General features: G+C 41.9%; 1 protein-coding gene across 1 annotated transcript; it reads right to left on the bottom strand.

The window, feature by feature from the left end:
* Positions 1-938: 938 nt before the first annotated feature.
* On the bottom strand, positions 939-24,284 carry tatdn2 (TatD DNase domain containing 2). The gene is given in 8 exon segments (XM_052018248.1): positions 939-2,108; positions 5,698-5,881; positions 8,818-8,836; positions 8,839-8,944; positions 11,006-11,860; positions 13,794-14,326; positions 21,052-21,448; positions 24,124-24,284. Coding segments are annotated over 6 exon segments (1,587 nt in total). The 5' UTR covers positions 14,076-14,326; positions 21,052-21,448; positions 24,124-24,284; the 3' UTR covers positions 939-1,967.
* Positions 24,285-25,053: the final 769 nt, after the last annotated feature.

The following is a 25,053-nucleotide window of genomic DNA, read 5'->3' as shown; positions in this document are numbered from 1 at the left end:
CACCAATTATCTAAGTGGTTCCTTGCTGTCCCTCAGCATCCAGAATGACTTGCTGCCACTCCAGGACTTTGGGTGCTTAGGTGGCTAAAGAGTCCTATGCGGGTTCGGCGGGGTGGATGTCTTGTTAGAGCCATTATTCACTCTGCTATTTATGCATGGCCTGTGTGCTCCCTCTTACAGATTTGACACGTTTAGTGTCCTCCTGGCTGCTCCTTCTTCATTTTGAACAATCACAAGCCAGGAACTTTGGTGACGATGTTACAGTTTTTCAAGGAGATTTCCAAGCCTGTCCTTGAAATTTTTTTTCATTCTTCTTGGAGGTCTTTTGCAATGACAGTAGAGTACTTGTTTCAGCTGACTGATGTCAGGCATATTGATGATGTGGGCACCCATCAAAGCTGGTTAAGTATGTAAAGAGCTTTGACATTGGCCTGTGAAGGGAAGCTAACACTGGTTCCCCTATTCCACAAGTGAATTTGAAGACGACAGTTTTGGTGCTTCTGCAATGTTTCATAGTCCTACTGTAGGTTGTCTATGTATCTGAAGCATACAAGAGGCCGGTGGCCATAGTAGTTCAGCAGACCATAAGCTTGGTGCCAAGTTTGAAGTCTGTCTTTTAAGTACATTTTCCTCAGTCAGTCATCCACATTTTCCATGTTTTACTCATGGAACTGGATTGTCAGGGGGAGGCCTGTTGTAGAGGAAAGGTGGTAGAGGACTGACTGAAATAATCCAAATATTTAGTCCAAGGCCCAACCTATCATATGCTTCGGTGAAGTCAATGACAACATTCTACTTGACCTCAGTCTGCACCATGATCGTGTCTGTATTGAACCCATTGGTCACAGCTTTCACGTCACAGAGCTGTAGAAGCACAATAAATTTCTAAAAACAGACAAATCTGAACAGAATTTGCCCTCTCAGTTGACAGAGTTAAAGGCTTAGCACCCTGCATACTGTGAATGGAATCAACAACACCCGTGTTGAGCTATTTGAACTTCCACTAACTGCCTTTCTATCCTTCATAAGTTGTCCCTCACTCTTGGCTCTCGGAGAGGTAGGTTTTAGGTCAATAAATTGAATCTAGAGCTAAGTTGGTTGCAGAACCAGCAAAGCAGCCAGGATGTGTAGTAAGGCAACTTTTAGTAGATGCTATTTTAAATAGTTGTACAAATACACAAAAAGTGAACAGGTTCAAGCTTGGACATCACACTGCTTTAACACACACATGCAGTTTATTCAGACATATTAGCATCAGTCTCCATGGGTCTGTTCACAAATGAAGTGGAGGAGTATAATTTGAGAAGTGTGGCTATGGCTGCTGTGTTCATCTGACATTTCCTCTAACCCACATTCAGCTCCCCAAGACTCCACAATCTTTCTTGACCTCACAGCTCTCTCTGCCCATTGGACTGCCTCAGAACCCACTCTATCCCTGCCCTCTACCCACTTCCTGCCCTGTTCCCATCCCCACCTTTGCTCCCCACCCTTCTCTTTCCCATTCACCTCAGACTTCTCTCTTACTCCCCCACAGACAACTTTCTTCTCTCCCCATTCTTCCACTCCCCCTCCCAACTCTCAGTCTGTCAACCCCCAGTCTACACACCTAGTGCCTGGTTGGGTTTGGTGTCCAGGAACAAAACACAAGCCAGTTGGGTTTGTGACCCATATGGACATCATGTTTGAATTGCAAATCAGCAAAGCTAGTCAGAGATTTAAGTGTCCAATAATCTTTCAAATATAGTAATTATCTGGAGTTACAATTGCAACATCTAGTACTCAAAGTTGATTACAAATATGCAGGACTCAATTAAAAATAAAACTAAAATTATGTAAACTTAAAAAGGCATAGCTGGAAAATGAATAGACTAAACTGACATTATTTGTCATGTAAATCATTTTTTGGACCCATATGTTCAAAACACAAGTAACTAGGATTATATTTTCTGATAGATTTTGTCAGTTGTTTATATTCCATATAGATCATGGGTATTTTTTCTCAGTGCATAAAGAACTTTGGACAGTTTCATCGCTTTCAGCCTTGCAATTTCCATTACAGTGTACAAGCCAAGTCCTGGATGGGAATGGGTACAAACCCCTTTGGAGACCTGAAAGTAAAGCAAACATACACTATATTAAGGTTAAAATATACACTTTCAGCACTGCAAAGTAAAGTGGACAACAGCATCATGTAAAAAAAAAGTAGGAATAGTGTACAAAGAAATTTTAATTTTGCTGCATTCAAAACAAAACACTATCCACTTTCCAGTATTGTGATCAAGTTCCTGGCTCTGGTCTACATTACTCCCACTTAGGCAGAAAATTGGCTAAGTAATAGAAAACAGAGAGTGGAAGTTAAAGGGTGCTTCTCAGTCTGAAGTTTAAAGGGTTGATACAGGGACCTCTGCTTCTCTTAATATAGATTAATAAACTGGACTTGGGTGCAAGGGGATATTTGTATAACTTGGAGATGTAGTGAACATTGAATAGAAGTAATAGGATTCAAGAGGATAGAGATAGTCTGTAGAATGGGCACATGGGTGGCGGTTGAAATTTAATGCAAAGATGCAATGTGTTACATTCTGGTCAGAAGAACAAGGAGAGGCAATATAAACCAGAGAGCACAATTCTAAAGCGTGCACAAGAACAGCACTGGTTCAACTGCAACCAAAGTAATGTTTCCAGGTCTAGGTGCTTCACTTTAGGAAAAACATTAAGACCTTAGAGTGCACAGAGAGATTTACTGGTATTATTCCAGGAGTCATGAGTCTAACCACAGTAGCTAGAGAGAAACTTTTCACTGGCAGAAGGATCAAGAAATAGAAGACATAGAATGAAGGTGACTTGAGAAGAAATCTATTTTTATTATATAAACGCAGTGAGTGGTTCGGGTCTGGAAAGCACTGCCAGAAAAGTAGTGGACACAGGCTCAATTATAGCATTCAAAAAGGAGCTGGATAAGTACCTGAAAGGAAAAATTTGCAAAGCTAGGGGGAGAAGACAGGGGTTGTGAAACCAGCTAGATTGCTCCGGCATGGACTCAATCAGCTAACTAGCCTTCTTCTATGCTGGAACTTTTCTGTGAAGTCTGTGAAGCAAAACTTTTAACAGGTGCTCATGTCATTAGTGAATAATCATATCGGCTTTTCATTTCTCAAATTTATGCAATAAGAGCAGTAGTTCTCTACTGGATTGGCATTGGTTTATTGTCACATGTACTGAGGTACGGTGAAAAACTTGTCTTGCATACCATTCGTACAGATCAATTCATTACACAGTGCATTGAGGTAGTACAGGGTAAAAGCAAGATAATACAGATTAAAGTGTCACAGCTACAGAGGAAGTGCAGGGCAGGTAGACAATAAACGGGTTAAACTGGTATCTGAATAATCTTAGATCGATTCCTCATGGGCAGTTTTATACTGCCAGTTACACTGCCATCATAATGCTGGGGTCTCATTCATAAGGAGTCAAGATATGGCAAAATGGAATCATCACTAATATAAGATGAAATGGGTGAAGTTGTGGCAAGGAAATGTTATTCATGCTAGTTGGAGGCACGTCCACTTTTCATCTATGCTGAATGATATTTGGTTGAAAAAGATTTGTGCTGTGGGAAGAAAACTAGGAATTTTCCTGTTCCACACCCTATTAAATACCACTTTAGCCAGAAAGACTGCTAATTTATAAAATTAACAGATTAAATTATAGATGTCATCTGATGTTGTTTGGGATCCAGCTTTGTTACAAGTACTGTAAGAGAAGCAGTCAAGAACTTCCTTTTCTTGTAGGCAAACCTGATTGAGTTTTTGTTGACGGTTTATATGGACTTTAGCGAGGCTTTTAAGTCCCACACAGTGGGCTGGTCCAGCAGGATAGGCCAGATGGGACGCAAGGTGTGTTGGCAAACTGGATCCAAATTTGGCTTGGTGATAGGAGGCAGAGGGTAGTAGTTGAGGGGTTTTCCTGACTGGAAATCTGTAACCAGAGGTGTACCACAGTGATCAGTGTTGGGTCCATTGTTGTTTGTCATAAATATAAATGACTTAGTTGAGAATGTAGGTGGGCTGATTAGTAAATTTGCTTATAACAAAAATTAATGGAGCAGTAGATAGCAAAGGTGGTTATGAAAGGATACAGAGGGATATAGATCAGCTGGAATGTAGAGTGGAGCAGTGGCACAAGGAATTTAATCCAGACAAATGAGGTAATACATTTTGGGATGTCAAATACTAACAGGACATGTACAGTAAATGGCAGGAACCTCAAGAGTGTTGATGTACAGAGGCACTTTCAGTGCAAATTTCTAACTCTCCAAAAATGGTGACACATATGTTAGTGAAGAAGCTATTCAATATATTTGCCTTCATAGGCCGCAGCAGTGAATAGAAGACATTGAATGTCACATTGCAGCCGTGCAATAGATTGGTCAGGCTGCACGAGTATAGCGTACAATTCTGGTTGCCACATTACAGGAAGGATGTTGTAATATTAGAAAGAGTACAGAAGAGATTCACCAATTTGTTGCTTGGAATGGAGGGCTTTATAAATAAAGAGAATGGAGAGGCTGGGTTTATTCTCACTAGAACATAACAGGCTGAGGGGTGAACTTATATAGGCTTATAAAATTATGAGAGGCATAATTAGGGCAGATAGTTAAGAGTCTTTTTCCTTGGGCAAGGTGTATAAAACTAAAGGACATAGGATTAAGATGAGAGTAGAAATTTAAAGGAGATCTGAGGGGTAGGTTTTTCCACACAAGAGGGTGGTGGCTATCTGGAACGAGCTGCTAAAGAAGTGGTAGAGAGAGATACAATTACAGCATTTTAAAGGCATTTAGACAGGTACTCGGATAGGAAAAGAGTAGAGGGATACAAGCCTAATGTGGGCAAATGGGATTAGTACACAAGAAATAGGAGCCTGCTCCGCCATTCAATAAGATCATGGCAGATCTAGTTGTGGACTCAGCTCCACCTACCTGCCTTTTCCCCATAACCCTTAATTCCCCTACTATGCAAACATCTTTCTAACTGTGTCTGAAATATATTTAACAAAGTAGCCTCTACTGCTTCCCTGGGCAGAGAATTCCACAGATTCACTATTCTCTGGGAAAAGTAGTTTCTTCTTATCTCTGTCCTAAATCTATTTCCCCAAATCTTGAGGCTATGTCCCCTGGTTCTAGTCTCACCTACCAGTGGAAACAACTTTCCTGCCTCTATCGTATCTATCCCTTTCATAGTTTATATCTTTCGAGAAGATCCCCTCTCATTCTTCTGAATTCCAGCAAGTATAGTCCCAGGCGACTCAATCTGTCTTCAGAGGCTAACCCCCTCATCTCTGGAATCAACCTGGTGAACGTCCTCTGCACCATCTCCAAAGCCAGTATATCTTTCCTCAAGTAAGGACACCAGAACTGCATGCAGTACTCCAGTTTAAATAGGCATCACAGTCAGCATAGATGAGGTGGAGCGAAGGACCCATTTCTGTGCTGTACAACTCTATGATTCCCCATGAACTTTAAGTATTTCTGCCATTTTAAATTCTGTCCTAGATTTTCAAACGGGCATCAGCATTATCTGCTTTTTAGATAGCATCTATATTATTTATGTATCAACATTTCAGTGGATGACCTGCTTTTTGCTTTGATATTTGAAGCTATTACTACACAAGAAAAGATATAAACAAAGTACAACTGACCCCTCTTGGTAAGAAGTATGGCGCATCAGTCTCCACAACAATCCGTTCCATTGGGATTTTTCTGACAGCCTCCTTGGTCACACCAGCAGTTGGATAGGTGATCAAGGCAGTGAATCCAACAGATAAATTTGAAAATTCCTGTAGAAATGGTTCAATCACCTCATAAGAGCCTGTGAAGCAATGCCTGCAGAATAAAAAAAAACAAAAGCAAATGTAACAAAATCATTCTGTTTCTGGCAAGGCTGAGGTTTCCTGATATATTCTTTAAAATTTCAAAAACAAATGGTTAAATGTTCCCAGGCATAAGATGAAGTAAGTGCTGGAGAGGAAAAAAAATTGCTCTTAAACAATCATGTTTCAGGTCAAAATTCACTTCATTGCAACATCTGTACACCTCCCCTGATATTAGGATCAGCATTGTATCAATCTTGAAGAGGGAGATGGATCAATTGTAGGCTTGGACAAAGATCACATCTGAGAAATGGCAGTTAGATTGTTCTAAACATGTGGTCCATGTCAGCTCCTAAGTGGTTTTGTTTGCCTGAACAGGTCATAGTGAAACTTTCCAGAGTATCTTTTCTCTTTTTGCTCTAGAGTTGCTTCTCTCAGTGAGGGGCAAGTGCTGTGGTTTTTCCTCTTCCCTCTATCTCTTGCACTGCCTCTCCTCTTGGTCCAAACATTGGCAAAATTCCAAAAATAGGGTGACAGCAACTGTCCTTGCTATCAACAAAGCATATTTCAGTGTCAATGAAGTTGTTGGGAAAATTCTCCATTGGCTAGATTCATACCCAGCACAATCTATTGGAGGCCATTCATCTTCAGGGTCCTTGCTGAAGAGTTCCCTAACACTGTGTAATAAGCTCTATCACCGACGACTGTTTCATCAATCACCTCATCTAGATCGTGAAGGCAAGAGTGGGGATGTTCATTGTTGGTTGCAGGTTCTGTTTCATTCACAATTATTCAGATACTAAAACAGTTTTTGCTTGCACGTTGCATGAACTGAAAGTGGCATATAACTTTCATGCCACACAATTGCAAGTTCATGACCAAATCTAACAAATACTGTATCCAACCACTTGTCCTTAACATTCAATGGCAATGCTTTTGCTAAATCCTGCACCATCAATATCCTGGTGCGGATCACCATTGCCAAGAAACTTAAGTGGACCTGTCACATCAATACCGTGGCAAGAAAAGTCAGAGGAAGTTATTTTGGGACAAGAACCTGCCTGCTGACTCCCAAAGCCTTTCCACTATTTATGACAGGATACGTCAGGGGCATGATGGAATGCTCACCACTTACCTCAATGAGTACAGCTGCAATAATGCCCAAGAATTCAACAGCATCTTGGATAGAGCAGCTACCACCACACTGACCATTGTTACCCTCCACACCAGCACACTTTGGCTTGAGTATGAACCACCTGGAAGATGCAGTACAGCAACTCAATGTGGCTCTTTGTATCTTCTCCTAAATCCACCCCTCTGCCACCCAGAATGACAAAAACAGGTGGTGTAACACCATCACTTGCACAAGTTCTTATTTTGTTTGGATGAATTTAGAAACTGGAGAAACGATGTGTAAACGTTTTACAGCATTATGGCACAGGGGCCCTTTCAAGTAGGGGGAGAAAAGAAAACCAGTAGTCATAGGGAATAACATAATTAGGGTTCTCTGCAGCAAAGACAAATGTCCCAAAGTGCAGTGTTGCCTACCCAGTGCCAGGTTTAAGTACTCTTTTGGGCTGGAGAAAAAGAGTGGGAGAGGGAGGATCCAGTGGTTGTGGACACTAACAGCACAAGTAGGACTAGGAAGGAGATTTTCCTGAGGGGTTACGAGCAGCTCAGGACAAAATTGAAAAGTAGACCGCAAAGGTGATAATCTCCCAATCATGGGGAATTTACTCATTTCATCTCATCCTATCAAGAGATATTCCCCTTTCGCTCTATCCATCTCTCTTCCAGCTTCCCGCAACTGAAATTAATTTGTCTTCTCTTTTTCCCAGTTTTGATGAAGGATCTCAGACTTTAAATATTAACGCTGTTTCTTTTGCCACAGATGTAGCCTGACATGCCGAGTGTTTCCAGCATGTTCTGCTTTTATTTCAGCCATGATCATATTGAATTGCAGGACACTCTCGAGGGGCTAGGCTATCTACTACTATTCCAATTATCAATGTTCCTTCATTATCACTAGGTTAGGGTCTTAGAATCCTTACCTACAGCAGTTCAATAAGCTGGCTCATCGCCATCTCAATAATACTTATAGATGAGCAACAGGTCAGCAAAATCACATCCCATGCTGAAATAAATCTAAAGGCAATTTTGGTGGTGGTGATAGTGATGAGCATGGTGCAAGCTTGATGGAACATGTGGCCATTTTCATATGTTCCTACATGATTGCCTGAAACAACATTACAAGTTTATTGATACTGACAGACGGGATAGTTGAATAAAATCTCTCCTAGGAAAAGCTACATCAGGAACTGCTTCAGCAAGAACTGCAAATCCATGGTGTCAATTATGGAATTAAAACACAAAATCTTCCTTAAAGCATGCAAGTAAATGAGAAAGTAGACAGTGTTACAAATAATGTCTGAAAAACAGATAATATTGTAAACCAATCATCAAATTCCTTGTGGTGAAGGTAGCCTGCAAGTGTGTTCTGCAATGGAAAGGATGAATGGCTTGTATGTAATCTGGTACCTGATACACAGTGATCACATTTACCAGATGATGCCAATGAGCATGTACCGATATCAACAACAAAATAATCAATGTGACCACTCTGTGGAATGGCTTAGTCTATTTCTTGTAGTTTCATTTCCAATGGGACACTCTTGTTCTTTCTAAGCTTGCACTATGAGGAACAGGTCTTGCACGTGTACAAATCTCCAGGATGTTTTTATTCTGGAAGCATTCTTTAGGGCAAACTCCTGACAGCCAAACAAAGCAAAAATCAATCACCTACAAGCTCCTTATATAATGTACCATACAAAATATAAAGGCTTAAGATCATTTTGAGGACCTCCACTGTCTTGGGAACACAGCTGAATCATGGGTTTATACAAGAAGAACAATAAAGAAAGCTAAAGCATAAACATAATGACCTTTTACCTATGAATTCTGTAGTTCTTGGCACATGGATTTTCATTATCTCAAAAAGATCTTGATCAGCGTCCCTGCAGTGGATGACGAGTGGCTTCTTTAATGCCACCGCAAGCTTTAGCTGCCTCTCAAAGACCTGGCATAAACAAGAATCAAATTATTAATAAATCATTAGCTCCCATACCCATTTACCCCTTACTGCCCATCACTCCACCTCTCATCCCCCTCAATCCACCCAAGACGATTGAGGAAGTGCTACACTGTCAGAAATGCTTTAATTTGGCAACTCAGGCAAATGGAAAAGATGCCTTGATGCTACTTGAAGATGGTTTAATAGGTCAGCTTTGGCTGAAAATTATCACTTAATCAACATCGCTAAAGAATTGCTAAATTCCTTCATTGGTGGACTTGTTTCTATACAAAGCAACACAAACTGGTTATAACATTCTGAAATGTGGAATGCACAATGTAAACACAAATTTATTATTCCTCAATGACAATAAGAAGTCCCATACATTACTTGTTCAAAAACTAGTTTAAGGCTTAAATTATGTAGAAAACTCTACAATGCTTCTTGCGTAGTACTTGTCTGCAATACTGAAAATCCTAGAACTGAAAGCTTAGCTGAAATTTCCAAACTCTGTCCTATCTGGCAAACACTAAGGCATTACTAAACTTAAATGACCAATCTATGAGCAAGTGTGGACTTTGGTGAGGTGCAGCTTTATACTTCAAAAAAAATTATTTTAATGACATAAATTTTGTTACCTGAACACTTTGTTTCAAGAAACATCATATCCCTTGGGTTAAATAATGCAGAATTGGTCAGTAAAGAGAGACAGGAGGGTCTAACACAAGTGAGGCAGGTATGGGGATCAAGAAGGTTGCTTTGGAGGAGCCTCAGCATTTGAACTTGTCCAGCAGCTACAACATTCTTGCAGACAGTTTGAATGAGAGCGGAGACTGCAGGAAGGATGAGCAAATTGACCACAGCACCAGGGTACAGGGGCCATTCAAGCCACAATACAGGAGTAATAGAAGACAGTATGGTCAGGAGGATAGATACTGTTCTCTGCATCTGCGAGCATGAATCCTGAAGGCTGTAATGGCCTGCCTGATGCCGGGATTATTTCCTCAGGGCTGGAGTGGAACCTGGAGTGAGAGGGGGAGACAAATGTTGTGGCCCATGCAGGAACCAATTACAAGCAGAGGAAGTTCTGCGGCAGAAGCATTTAGATTGGTGTAGGAGAATTTATTTCAATTCATGGGGCACTGGCAGCAGTACTGAGGAAGGGCAAGTTTCACTTCAATCACATTGGGACTAGTGTCAAATAAGTAGGGCTATAGGTAAGGCATTAAACAAAATAGTGAGGGTGTGGTGGTGGGAAAGGGTTCAGGTGAGGGGAAATTTAGAGTCATACAGCACAGAAACAGGCTCTTCAGCCTACTACATTAACACAACCATCAACCACCCATTTAGAAAGTTAAAGGATGTGTTAATAGTGCAAGGTGGCAAAATAATGTGATAACTAGAATCAGTCAGAAAGGGACAAAGTGAACAGAGTACAACTCCAATCAGTAACATACTAGGGAAAAGTGGTAAAAAGGCAGTGAAGGCTCTTTATCTGAATGCATGCATGAGATAGATGAACTAATGGAACAAACATAAATAAATGGATTTGATCTAATTACCATTACAGAAACATGGTTGCAAAGTGATTAAGATTGGGATGTAAATATTCCAGGGTACTTAACGTACAAGAGACAGACAAATTAGGCAGTTCTGAAATAAAGGATGGTGTAAAGGCAGTAGAGAGAAAGAATTAGTTTGGAAAAAGAAGTAGAAATGGTTCAGGTGGAGCTAAGAAAGAGTACGGGGCAGAAACCTTAGGTGAGAGTTGCCAATCATATCCAGATACTCAAAATAACAAATCCACCACAGAGGGTGAACAAAAATTGCCCTTCCAAACTCCAGATTGTATAGAGGTACTTAATTTTTAAAAATCCTGGATTGATGATGGTGCTTCCCAATATTTTTAAAAAGTGATCAACTTAAATAATCACAGACAATATTTAATGGCTTTTAAAGGACAGATTTTTGCAAATCTTAAGCAGTGTTGTCAATTCCTACAATTTCTAAGTCAGCAGATAAGTTCATTTGTGGATAAACAAGTTGTCCTTCCTGCTCTTTGCTTACCTGTTTTTGTTTAGCGATGTCTGTTGAACACTTATATGAATAGTCCAAACCCATCTCTCCAAAAGCAACAGCTTTCGGATGTCTCAGTGCTTGGATAATTGCGCCTTCTTGTAAATTTGTGTAGTAACGGGCAAAATGTGGATGGCAGCCAAAAGCACCCCAGACAAGAGGTTCTTCCAGTAAACTTTCCCACAAGTTCCCAACAACTAGACTACGAGGGTCACAGAAATCAGTGATACAGCCATGAAATTCAGCTGGAAACGTGCTGTCATAAACTTTCATAAACTTTGCAAAAGTTCCCTTGAAGGATAACTTAGAGTATAAAAAGTCCAGATGGCAATGTGTGTCCACAAAGCCTTCCCTTTGGTAATTCAGTCTCCAATTATCATCCAAACTTTCTGAATCTTCAAATGATGAGTTGAAGGAACCTTTACTAAAATCCATGTTATTACTATGTTCAAACTGATGTGGTGAATAACCTAATGACTCAAAAGACAAGTTATTGCAATTAACAGACTGTGAACCTTGTAAAAATTGTTTTGAATGTGTTGGAAAAGGTTCTGTTTCATCATCACGGAAGTTATGATAACAGCAGTCATCATTAAAACTGCTGGGTAGCAAAGGTCGCTGAGGAGTTTGGGGGCTTGACCAATTTTTTGAATGTGGATAGGAAGGGGTAGAATACATGAGAGGTGGTTGTGGAATATATTTGGTGTTCAATGGAGTATCAGATTTGGAATTTTCCAGGTTAATTGTTGGACTGGAATCTCCTTGTGAAAAAGTAGCTATTAGAGTGGGATCTTCAACATCGGACCAGTCACTTCCAAAGGATGCATCGTCATCAGAGTTCAGTTTCTGTTTAAAAAAAAATGTGAGAGATGTCATAACCTTGACACAACCAAGTCCAAAACAAAATAGAAATGTGTATGGTACAGTGCAGAGAGCTAAAGCAATATTTGCATTTCGAAAGTTGAATCTAAACCATACTTTGTTCTGCTTCACAAAGTGAAGCACTGAAAACAAAATGTTAGGTCATTATAACATTTGCTCTAATATCCCCGCAACTATCCACTGACTAGTAACTGGAAAACAGAGAAAATGTCATTGAACAGAGAGCTCAATGAAAACAAAGAAAATACATCATCTTCAACTCATTCACAAGTGACATTCACAAAATATTATAAATATTTTTGTAAAAAGGTTGAATAGGACAAATTAAAGTTAGTACAGTTGTGAAGTATCGAAGGACCACTGGAGAAAAGCACCTAGCTTCAGGCAAAATTGAAGCCAAGAAAAATCTTTTACCCCCTTCACCTGAAGATAAGTACTCCCATGAATTGTTTGTTCGTTGCCAATTTATGTTACAAAAATGTCAATGTATAGATGATGAAGAATATTCTGGAAAAATATATCAGAATTATATAGAACCATAATGAAATAATAAACTCAAGTTTTTTTGGCCCAACTTGTCCTTGGGTGTATCCGTTTTCCACATGAACAAAAATTCCAATCCCATGTGCTTGCCCAGTTCCAAAATCTTATTTTCTTTCAACTGCCTATCTGGTCTAATACAAGACATAGTCTGTTTCAGTCACTAAAACTCTAGTAGAACATTCCACCAGTCTTGCTGTAAAGGACGTTTCTCCCACTTTCTTTCCTAAACCTTGTATCTTATTTCTATGCTGCCTCAACTTAGACCCTCATTCACCATAAATGTGTTTACTGTGTCCCATATCATTTTTAAACACCCATCAAATGGGTTTTAAATCCCTTTATAATGGAGACATTTTTCTTTTGTATTTCCTTACTTAGGTAGAATTCTAATATCTTCTACATCCTCAGTATTCCTTCAATATCCATCCTTTACTTTGGAAATCAAATCTGCAACTGTGGTCTTAATAGATTTATATAGATTTATTGTAACACACACAATTCTTATAATTTATACTTTCTCATAAAATTGGTATTCCATTAAAATGTAGAATACTTTAGCTTTTTTCACTTGGGATACTGCTTTTACCATCATTTGAACCTGAACTCACAAAAGCTCTCTACTGATTCACACTTAAGATTTTCTTAAATTATGATTACCAAAAAAAGTGTACAAAAAACAAAAATGGCTTGGATCAGTTGGGAGAAAGTGGCAAATTACAGGAAATGTCAGATAAGCAAGTATATACAAAAACAGATGGACATCCTGAAAGAGTGAAAAAGGTAGTGATCCTTATTACATTTAAAAGTACCTGGACAGGCACCTGGCACCATACAAAAACTTAGGAACTAGGATCAGTCTGAATAACTTTCTGTCCAGCATAAAGATGATAGGACAATTGGCCTGCTGGTCTGTAAATTTCTATAACTCCCTATACCATCTCCCAGTTACTGGCATTGGGTTCAATCTGTGATCATTTCTGTCCATTCCACCATCTTATCAATATTACCTCATAACTTCTTGTACTTATTTTGCAAAACACTCGAAATAGAATTTATTGTTTGTGCTTACTTTCGTAAAAATGTTCGTTGGTTGTATGAGATTTCCAGACAATGAATATCAGATAAACAAGAGTTTACTGTAATGCTTTTGTATGAACATTTCCCTTAAACTTCAGATTTTTGTATATACTTGTTTATCAGATTCAAAACTAGAATATGCAAAACAATTGTTCCAATTGGCCCTGAGAAGTAGACCTCAATAATGGAGAGCTGAACTTGTTCTCTTCCAAATTCAACACATCCATCACTGTATAATATTAACATAAAACAAAGGTCAAGTTTAAAGTGTGAATACCTTGTAGCCAACAATCTCATTTTCTGGAAGATCATTGCTTCTTTCTTTCATACTTGTCCTGATATTCATAGCTACATTAACAGACACCAGCTTAGGGTTTAGTCTTTCATCCACGTTTTCTTCACTGGCCTTTAATCCACCTTTCCATTTTTGCTCCACAGAATTATTTTCAGCATCAGTTTCTCGTTGTTGACTGCTGTACCGAGAAGAACAACCCACATGAGTTGTTTCCTGACAACTGTTTTCTTTGGTTTTCCTGCAATCTTTCGTTATAGCTGGCATAGATCCAGCCAACGTCCCTTCAGCATTCTCAGTGTCTTTGGTATGGCAGTGCAGTCGCGTTTTCCAGAAATCTCTACCGATAGCTTCTGATATGGCTTTAGGTAGAGAACTTTAGTACCCTGTGGTGGCACTACTTTCCGAGTCTTTGGCTGAATGAAACCGTTGTCATCTCCCACCCAGGACGTAGATTGAGAACTTCGTTTTGTGGAACTGTTTAATGCTGCAGATGGACTTCTTTCAGCTTCCACATTCTGAAATTTATATAAAAAGTGAAATAAATAACATTGCAAAAAACAGAGCATGTTGTAGTAAATTTGTTTTTAAATACAGGGATTTTGCTTGAATACATTCAACCAAACAAAGCATCCTTCAGTTTTTATTTATATATATAGTGCAACCTTTGGTAGTTATAGAGCTGTCAGCACCTTTTATGGCTATTCTTTTATAATCCCAAAAATTAATATTTTCATGTTAACCAACTTTGAAGTAGGTTTCATATATATTGTAACTATATACAATCATCAATGACAAAAAAAGCAGGCTGCAACATGGTGGCAGACATTTGTTGCAGTGCATCACTTTTCAGATCACTATTTTAAAACAATCATTTTGATTTCTAAAATTCTTTGATCCAATACAAGTTCGAGGACCAAATTAGATAGCCCCTAAAAACAGGTGTGAGAATCACAATGTGCTGTTAACACATTATCCTTGAACTGTAACACCCTTGGAGTTTGGAGAAGAAAAAAAAGATGAGAAAATTTGAAATGGAGCTTTACTTCATATTACTCGAATTTGAGTCCAAGGTGAGAAGTAATGCTGGCACAGAGGAAATTTCCAATGGTTTTGATTTGGTCAAGAATCACCATAATAGTTCTTTCCATGAAATTTCTGAGCAAAAAGTCTGTATATGTTTTATAGGCAACCTAGGAACGAAACTAACAGCAACAACAACAGGACCAGTGACCAAGTTACTTTTCAGGTCAACCTCACACACAGAAAGGGTAATTAAGTTCCACCAACAGCCTCAACAAAAGCTCTCACATTCAAAGTGCTTACTTATTACAAAGCAGAATGGGCCATACAGCCCATCAGTACATTATTACATTAATAAGATTGCTGTATGGAAAAACAGTGCAAAGAAAACTCTATTAAATGGTTGATGTAATGTAATCTCCGATGCCATCAGATGTCTGGATTTTATCCTTATGCCTTCAGCCAGCCATGGTGAAGCTGTCATCATGGTAATATTGGACTGGTTGATTCATCCTTTGGTGCAACCTCCCACAACAGACGAGCAGCATCCTCTTTAGATTCTTTCCAGATTATTTCATGACCGTTCCCAGTTACCAGGAATGTATGGTAACCATTTGATCTAATTTACATAATGTTCATTAAAGTCTATGTTGTATTACTGTAAGTGAAATCTCATCTCAAACATGGTTGTTGACTTAATACTTATTGTATTAATATCCTTACATACAAGTCAAACATTGTTCCTTACTGAGGTTCAGATAGGTGAATTCATCTAAGAGAACCCGAGGCAATTATGGCCTCATACTTAAGAGCCTTTCTACTCCTCACCTCTCTTCTGGCAGTTTAGTGTGCTCTCCATAAGCTTTGCTCAATCTCACAGTCATACTGTAAACCAAGGGGAATACCTACTAATAAACATGTTTGGCTGCAACTGGTTTGCATGATGTGTTGAACTCACCAAAAAGTCGTGCAGAACTTGACACATTATCCCCATTGACCTGCAACTCAAAAGAACTACAGAATACATCAAACTGTAAATCATCCAGCAACCAACCTGCAAGTAGTTAATGAGTTCTTTAAATGTTGATGGTAAGGAGTCTCTCCTGCTGGTTAATACATGATCAATGTACTCTGATCAAGTTGCACTAAAATGGACTTTGTTTTTTTTCTGTTCTGTGTTTGCTTGTAATGTTTTGTATAATTTGTTTAATTTATGTTTTTCTTGTGAATGCTATGTGCCTACTGCAAGTAAGCTTTGCATTGCACCTGTGCATACATGTACTTGTGCATATGAAAATAAACTTGACTTTAAAAGTGTAAAGTTTAAACTTCACAAAACACAGTACAGGCTGGAGTGCCAAGCTCCAAAGAGGCAGCAATGCACACCAAGATCAGAATTTTTCTGTTCTGCACAATTCTAATGGACAGACGCTAATGGTGCCATTCAACAAAATTAATGGCAAACACAGCAGTAAGTAACTCACAAAGCATCTTGTCAACACTATTGTAAGCAGTCTCATGCTGATTCATTGTCCAGAGGTGACTTTTTAAAATGACAATTGAGTTAACAGCCTTACGGATAACTAAATCTTGAATAAGAGCTTAGGAGCAGTAAGAAAGCAGGATGAAATTGATCTTGGGTGGTAGCTTAAATTGGATGTTGGGTTTATGACATGACCAATTCACTTTTCCAGAGTGTAAAATGGGGTGCCAATGTAATTGTATGGTTTTCAATGACATACAACTAATTATGTGATTAAAGTCATTGAAAAGCTGTAATGCACAAAGTTATTCTAACACCATTTTGGAAAATTGCACAAAGGAAAAACCAGGCACTAGGTGGAGATGTAGTGCCATCCAGGGAAAGACATACACACTGCTAAGGACAAGTTTGGTAACTGCACAAGTATTGGAAATATAGCATGTGACAGAAAAGTCATCTATTTCTACCCTGCACATAATTTCTTTCTCCTAGGCACAAAGAATTCAGACAATGGACATCACCTTTCTGAATTCCCATTGGCAATACATGGCAGCAAGTGATGTAGCTTAAATTACCAAATAGCTAAAGGAATTATTCCAGTGGTGCACATCTTTTTTGTAGAGAGGGCCAGAACGTACAGTTTGCAGAAAAGTACAGCCTCTTCTAATTGAATCACATAACATTCTTTTTTTATTTTCATAGCTGGTCACAGGAGTTTGCTAGCAAGCATCAAAGGATCTTAGATGTTGCTTTGAATTTTTCAACCCAATCGAAACATCTTTTCCAGTGTAACTGCATTTATGACAGATATAACACATCACTTCTGATCATCACACACTTGAAACAAGTTAACCATACTGAGATTCTTAGTCACGCATTTGCTTACAAATGCTGGCCTAGCTTCTGTTTAGACTGCTATGAAACAACAAGTCAATAATGGTTTCCTTGTTTAAAATGCAAGGGATTGGGACTTGTTTTTCATTTGACAGCATAATTTGCTGAAGTCAGTTTTAGCCTTTACAAGTCCAGCCAATTGAAAGAACTCAACTTTCAAAGACTCTGCTTACTTGATGCATCTGATAAGCAACCGCATCTACAATGATGTTACATTTCCTGCACTTAGACCAGCAAATTTAGAATATAGCATAAGAAACAGGAGCAGCGGCAGACCAGCTGGCCCTTCCATCCTGCTTATTATGCAACAATATCATGGCTGACCTTCCATTTTTACATCATTGTCCCATCCTATCCCCTAATGCCTTGATTCTTCAAGTGCCTGAGAAGCCATCTATCTCAAGGAATAAAATCAATTATTGTGCCTCCATAGCCCTCCTAGGTAGAAAATTCCAAGGATTCACCACCCAGTGAGTGAAGAAATTTCTCCACATTTCAATCCTACCCAATTCTGAGGCTGTGATCCCGGATTCTGCACTTGACGTTCTAACCCACCAACTTTCCAATCTATTTGAATCCATTCTCTTTCCAGGCCAATATTGTGTGGCAGCTTACCTTCATACCAGGTCTCTGCTCCAACATTATAACTGATTTCCCTCATTGCTGGAACTTTCCTAATAAATCTTTTCTGCAGCTTATCTGGGACCTTCACATACTTTCTGAATGGTGGTGAACGTAACTGGCCACACTTCTCAATTGTAGACTAACTAGTGCTTTGTACGAGTTCAGTGGGTTTAACTAACTAAAATGAAACGTCTTAAACCAAGTAGAACAATGGTAGCACATGTCTAATATGAGGGGCATTTATTCTGAAAACTGGTGGAACTTCTTTCCAATGAAAACAGTCCAGGAATTTCCTCGTTTCCTCCCTTGAGAGGCTGCATCAATGATGCTTCTGCAAACATTGCAGAAGCTGAATGAGAGAACCATCCCCATCTGCCACAACTCCTCTTCCTTAGGCCAAGGATATTTGCAACAAAGGCATCGACACCATGCACCAGAACACATCCAACACAATCCATAATTTAGCTAGTAAATAATGTTACTGTTCAAGTTTGGGAACACAAGATAGGGTGAGGGAAGGGTTGTCAATTTTAACTTCTCTTTCATTGACTCTCCTCATTCCAATGCATGTTCATCTGTAGAGGCTCCAAGCAATATCACTATTCCATAAACCTTGAGCAGGCTCTAAACCTTCTCTCAACCTACGCCCCTGCTAGTTTAGAAATGTCCCTGACCACATGTGTGCTGACTACCTCAACAATGTTTTAGTCTTTGCAAGGGTATTGTGCTTAACAGAAAATGGAGCTTATTGCTATTGACCTATGCTTCTGGTTATAGTTGGAGATGAGGTATAAGCAAAAAAATAACTACTGAATCGTTGTGCTTATAGTGTGCTGAATCATTGAGGTAGTCAGCACACATGGAAAGATGCTTCCCATCAGGACTGATAATAAAGTGGTTGTAAACTGGTAAATTTAAATAATCACAAATCCTGCTCTAATCCATGTTATACAGGGTCATTAAATTCACAGAACAATCACATTTTAGATGAGTAGTCTGGGCCATTAAAAGTTAGAGTCATTGAATCATACAGCATGGAAACAGACCATTCAGCCCAACTCATCCACACTGATCAGTGCTATCATTGGTTTTAATCTCATCTCCCAGCCCTTGATTCATAGCCCTCTATGCCTAGGTGATTCAAGTGCTCATCTGGATACTTCTTAAATGCCGTCAGTGACCCAGCTTCAACCACCCTCTCAGACAGTGCATTCCAGGTACCTACCATTCTCTGGGTGAAGGTGGTCCCCCTCAGGTCCCCTCCAAATATCTCCCCACTAACCCTAAATCTATGGCCTCTGTTTTATCTATGGCACGGTAGCATAGTGGTTAGCACAACGCTTTACAGCGCCAGCGACCCGGGTTCAAATCCGGCCACTGTCTGTAAGGAGTTTGTATGTTCTCCCCGTGTCTGTGTGGGTTTCCTCCGGGTGCTCCGGTTTCCTCCCACATTCCAAAGACGTACAGGTTAGGAAGTTATGGGCATGCTATGTTGGCGCCGGAAGCGTGGCGACACTTGCAGGCTGCCCCCCAAAATCACTACGCAAAAGATGCATTTCACTGTGTGTTTCGATGTACATGTGACTAATAAAGATCTTATCTTATTTATGTACCTCTGAAAAGGGGAGGTTTCCCTATCTATTCCCCTCAAGTTATGCCCCCTCTTAACCTCCTTGCTCAGAGAGAACTGACCTAACTTCTCCAGTCTCTCTTCATGACTGAACTGCTCCATTCCAGACAACATACTGGTGAATCTCCTCTGCCGCCCTCTCCAGTGCTATCACATCCTTCCCATGGCAGGGTGACCAGAAATGCATGCAGTACTCCAGCTAAGGTCCGACCAAGATTTTATGAAGCTGAAGCACAACCTCCCTACCTCTGTGTTCAATGCCCCGCCAAATGAAGGCCAGTATCCCATATGTCTCCCTAATCACTTATCTAGCCGTGTTGCCACCTTTAAGGATCTATGGATGTACCCCAGACCCCTCTACTCTTCAGTATTCCCTAACACCCTATCATTCATGGTGTATGTCCCAGCCTCATTAGTAGTCCCAAAATGCATCACCTCACATTTGTCTGGATTAAACTCCATCTACCATTTTTCAGCCCATCTTACCAACACATCTCAGCAGCCCAAGACCATCTTCCATGCTATCAACAACTCCGCCAATCTTTGTTGTCATCTGCAAACTTATTGATCATGCCTCCTACATCCACATCATTCACGTATAATTCATACAGCAAGGGTCCCAGCACCAATCATTATGGGACACTAGTCACAGGCATCTAATCACAAAAAACAAGCCTTGACCATCACCCTTTGATTCCCAATGCCAAGCTAATTTTGGATCCAGTTGCCAACTTGCCCAGTCTCCCATGAGGGACCTTGTCAAGGCCTTACTAAAGTCCATGTAAATCACACTTGTGGCGCTGCCCTCATCTTTGTTACCTCTTCAAAGAATTTAATTATATTGGTCAGGTAGGATCTGCCCTTAACAAAGCCATATTGTCTGTCTCTGATTAGTCCCTACCTTGCCAAGTGATCATTAATCCTCTCCCTCAGAATTTTTCCCAGCATCTTCCCTATCTATAATTATTTATGCTGTACCTTGCTGCCTTTCTTGAAAAGGGGGATGATGTTTGCTGTCCTCCAACCATCTGGTACCTCATCCGTGTCCAGCAAAGATTTAAAAATCTCAGTCCGATCTCTTCCCTTGTATCCTGTAATATTCTGGGATCTTGTCTTAGTTATTTTATCCACCTTTAAGCCCACTGAGGCATCGAGTACCTCCTCATTTATGGAGAGACAGGTTTTGCCTTCACATGGAAGGAGTTTGAGCTGACAAGTAGGATTTGCAGCCCAGCTGGCCCATGTTGAAAGTGGCAGCAGCTGGGTAAACAAAAAAATCTTGCGAACCAGCTACAACTACAGGCCGTGTGTCATGCACCAATCAATTATTCCATCTCACATCACAAAAAGGTACTGATTAACTTAATTATGTACATCTGGAGAGATTATGGTTTTGTTTCACCGACCTGAAAAGAAATATTACTTTTTATGTTTTTTTTGAGAGAAACAAATTATTTGTACATTCTGTTTAGTTAGGATAGTTGTGACCATGAGGTTAATGCTGCAAGGGTTCAGTAAGTCTCTTTAAATACAAAATTTAGGATGTCACTTTCACACTAGAGCTTGGATGACATACTATGATAAAATACCTTCTCAGGCTCCACCTGCACAGATCTTGGCACAAAACTTCGACGATGGTGATTTTTGTTACTAAACAAAGTTTTCCTCAGTGGATAACTCTTTTTCCATGGATCTGAATTGCAGAAACTATGGTCTTGTGAATGATCTGAATTTTTTGAAGAAATTATATTTGAAGTGACATTCATTTGTTCATTACAGTCATCAACTGGCTCCTGTCCTTTGCCAGTTCTCTGAATGATTTTTCCTGCGGTATCTGTGTGATCACACCCCGAGCCACTGTTATTGCCTGTTTGGTCCTGTGAGAGCTGAGTTGCATATTTCCTGTATTTTGATGGGGAGGCAGTGAAGGTGTCATCCCATCTAAACATCTTTTGCTTCTGACAACTTGGCCTCATTGCTGGCTCACTGCAATAAAAAAAATTTTGGTCATCAAGCATTCAAAGACCCTCATATAAATGCATGACTTCAGGACCAATAACAATGATACCAAACACACAAGTAAACAATCCTACGTGAATGAAAAGCAATGGTCACACCCATGACACTATCCATTTCAATGGATGTGATAATATGAATAGTGGAGCTATTAGTAGCAGAAATTAATGACAAAGACCCCTGATCATAGACCTACATACTTCTCTAAATTCAATGAAATTTTTTTTAAAAACTGATGATGAACGTCTGAATGTTTGAGGAAAATGGCACTAGCAGTACTGAAATAAAAACTGTTTTGGGGGCAGCGCAGAGGCACATTGCTGCCTCATAACTTGAGCAACGTGGGTTTGATCCTGATCTCTGGTGCTGTCCGTGTAGTTTGCACATTCTTCCTGTGATTATGCGGGTTTCCCCGCAGGTTCCTCCCACATGTGGGTTGGTCACTCTAAGTTGTCCCTCACGTGTTGATTGATGAGTGTTCGAATTTGGGGGGTGGGTATGGAAAGAATAAAATACATTAGGGTAGGATTAGTGTAAATATGGGTGCTTGATGGTCATTGTGGATTTGGTGGGCTGAAAGTCCTGATTCCATGTCATATCTTTTCCATGACTATCTATATATCCCACAAAAGACATATAGGTTGGACCTGTGCTAGCTCCCATAGCTACACCTTTGATCTGGAGGAAAGCAAATAGATATGAAGAAGTTCTTCAAAGCAAGAACAAGTTCATGTAGGTGAAAGCGTGTGTGATGGGGTGGGGGGGAACTCGGATATCTTGGAGTGGGATTAAACTGTAAAGGGATTGTACATTCATGGTAAAGATGAGGAAATTTGGACCACAGAATTAGAAACTGTTGAAGTAGCAAAGAGTACAAGAGATATCATATTTGTACCAGGGAGAAAGGATGGAATCGAGGTAGGAAGAACTAAGTTCGATGGGGCAAGAGCAGGCTAAGGTAATAGGTCTTCCCAGAAAGTCCTGCTTGTGGATCTTGGGCAAGAGATAGAAGCAAGCTATACAAAGATCTGAGACTACAATGCTGGAAACTATGGAGGGAAGATCTCCTGAGGAAATGGATGGCCCTGATATTCATTGGTGGGGTCATGGTCTGGATGGAGGTGAGCTGGTGTCTGAGAGATGACATTTAGCCTCTGCAAGACAGAGGTCAGTTCATCAGGCTATAATAGCACCACCCTTGTCAGCGAGTTTGAAGACGATACAGGGTTGGTTCTTGGTGAATGGAATTCTGCAAGTTCAGAAAGGGGTAGGTTAGAATGAGTAAGGGATGTGGAAAAATCAAGGTGGTCACAGTTGTGTCAGTGGTTAGCAATGAATAGGTCTGGAGAGGAGGAGAGAACAGAGAGAGGATCCAGGTGGATTGGGAATTCTGGAGACAGGAGAAAGCATAACTTAACAGTAATATGTTGTCTTCTAAATGGCAAATGACTGCCCTCCAACAACAATACATCATTGGCTATGTAGCACTTTGGGTTGTAGTAAAAGGACCTCCAAAAACATAAGCTCTTACTACCCTCTCATATTTCTCGAAAGGAATCTTTGCCTCTTGCTTCTGAATCCTGCTTAAGCCAAAATTCTATACAACCTATCCTTGTTCCTATCCCTGTTCCTATCCCAGATGCCTTTCTCCACCCTCACTCCACCAAATTACTTAAACGTTAACTCATCACTTCCATTCATTCTCACTTCTTTTCACCCAGAACACCCTGAACGTTGACTAGTACAAAACTGACAACCCCACACTGCCACCTGCTTCCTTATTACTCTTTGCCCACTTCCTTATTACACTTTAACCCACTTTCCTTTTGAACTTATCATCACTCCACAGGCCCGCAGCACCACCCCTCTCATCACTTCCCCGGTCCTCATCACTTCCACCCTCCCCCCACCCCCCATCAGTCCTCAAGCTCGGAGCACACCCCCACCATCACTCCCCCCTCATCACTCACCTCCCCGCCCTCATCAGTCCCCCACCCCCGCCCTCATCACCCCCCACCCTTACCCCTGCCCTCATCACCCCCCTCCGCCATCATCACTCCTCCCCCGCCCTAATCATTCCCCCGCCCCTCCCCTGCCCTCATCACTCCCCACCCTACCCCCTCATCATTCCCCCCACCCCTCCCCCTGCCCTCACTCCACCCCTCCCCCTGCCCTCATCGCCCCTACCCCTCCCCCTCACACCCCAACCTTCCCTCTTCCCTCATCAGCCCCCAGCCCTCATTACTCCCCCACCCCTCCCCCTGCCCTCATCACCCCCCACCCTTCCCCCTTATCACCTCCCTCAACCCTCATCACCCCCCCAGCCCCTCCTCCACCCTCATCATTCCCCCACCCCTCCCCCTCCCCACCCTCATCATTCCCCCGCCCCTCCCCCTCCCCCTCCCCACCCTCATCATTCCCCCGCCCCTCCCCCTCCCCCTCCCCACCCTCATCAACTCCCCACCCTTCCCCCTCCGCCCTCATCACCCTCACCCTTCCCTCTCATCACCCCTCCACCTGCCCTTATCATTCCCCTACCCCTCCTTCATCACCCCCCCACCCTTCCCCCTGCCCTCATTCACGCCCCCCCCACCCACCCACCCACCCTCATCACTCAATCCCCCGCCCTGCCCGCGCACCCTCACCCTCCGGGTAGTTTCACTTTCTCCTGCGTTCCCTGCACGGTGGATGGTGAACCCTGCGGCCACTCACAGAGTAAGGCACAGTTAGCAGCTGCTGCTTCCCAACTGTGTTGTATCGTAACGTAAATGAGCGGAAACGGGTGGAGCCGGAGTGGTTTGACCGCTTCAACCTCTCCTGTCCAATGGGGGTGCGGGCAGTGCGGCGCCATTTTAACTCTGGCCTGCGATTGAGGACGAGAAACATCAGTGTGTGGCGAGTGGGGGATGAGCCCGGAGTGGGAGCATGGGTCCGGAGTGGGGGCAGGGGATGGGTGGGGGGGGTCCAGAGTGGGGGCAGGGGATGGGTGGGGGGGGGGTCCAGGGTGGGGGCAGGGGATGGGTGGGGGGGGGGGTCCAGAGTGGGGGCAGGGGATGGGTGGGGGGGGTCCAGAGTGGGGGCAGGGGATGGGTGGGGGGGGTCCAGAGTGGGGGCAGGGGATGGGTGGGGGGGGGGGTCCAGAGTGGGGGCAGCGGGTGTGTGGGTCCAGAGTGGGGGCAGGGGATGGGTGGATGGGTCCAGAGTGGGGCAGGGGATGGGTGGGGGGCGTCCAGAGTGGGGGCAGGGGATGGGTGGGGGGGGTGCAGAGTGGGGGCAGCGGAGTGTGTGGGTCCAGAGTGGGGGCAGGGGATGGGTGGATGGGTCCAGAGTGGGGGCAGGGGATGGGTGGGGGGGGGTCCAGAGTGGGGCAGGGGATGGGTGGGGGGGGTCCAGAGTGGGGGCAGGGGATGGGTGGGGGGGGTGCAGAGTGGGGGCAGCGGGTGGATGGGTCCAGAGTGGGGGCAGGGGATGGGTGGGGGGGGTCCAGAGTGGGGGTTAGTGGGTGTGTGGGTCCAGAGTGGGGGCAGGGGATGGGTGGGGGGGCATCCAGAGTGGGGGCAGGGGATGGGTGGGGG

The sequence above is a fragment of the Pristis pectinata genome, chromosome 6 (assembly GCF_009764475.1).
Source record: "Pristis pectinata isolate sPriPec2 chromosome 6, sPriPec2.1.pri, whole genome shotgun sequence".
NCBI lineage: Eukaryota > Metazoa > Chordata > Chondrichthyes > Rhinopristiformes > Pristidae > Pristis > Pristis pectinata.
This window is presented reverse-complemented; position numbering and strand designations above follow the sequence as displayed.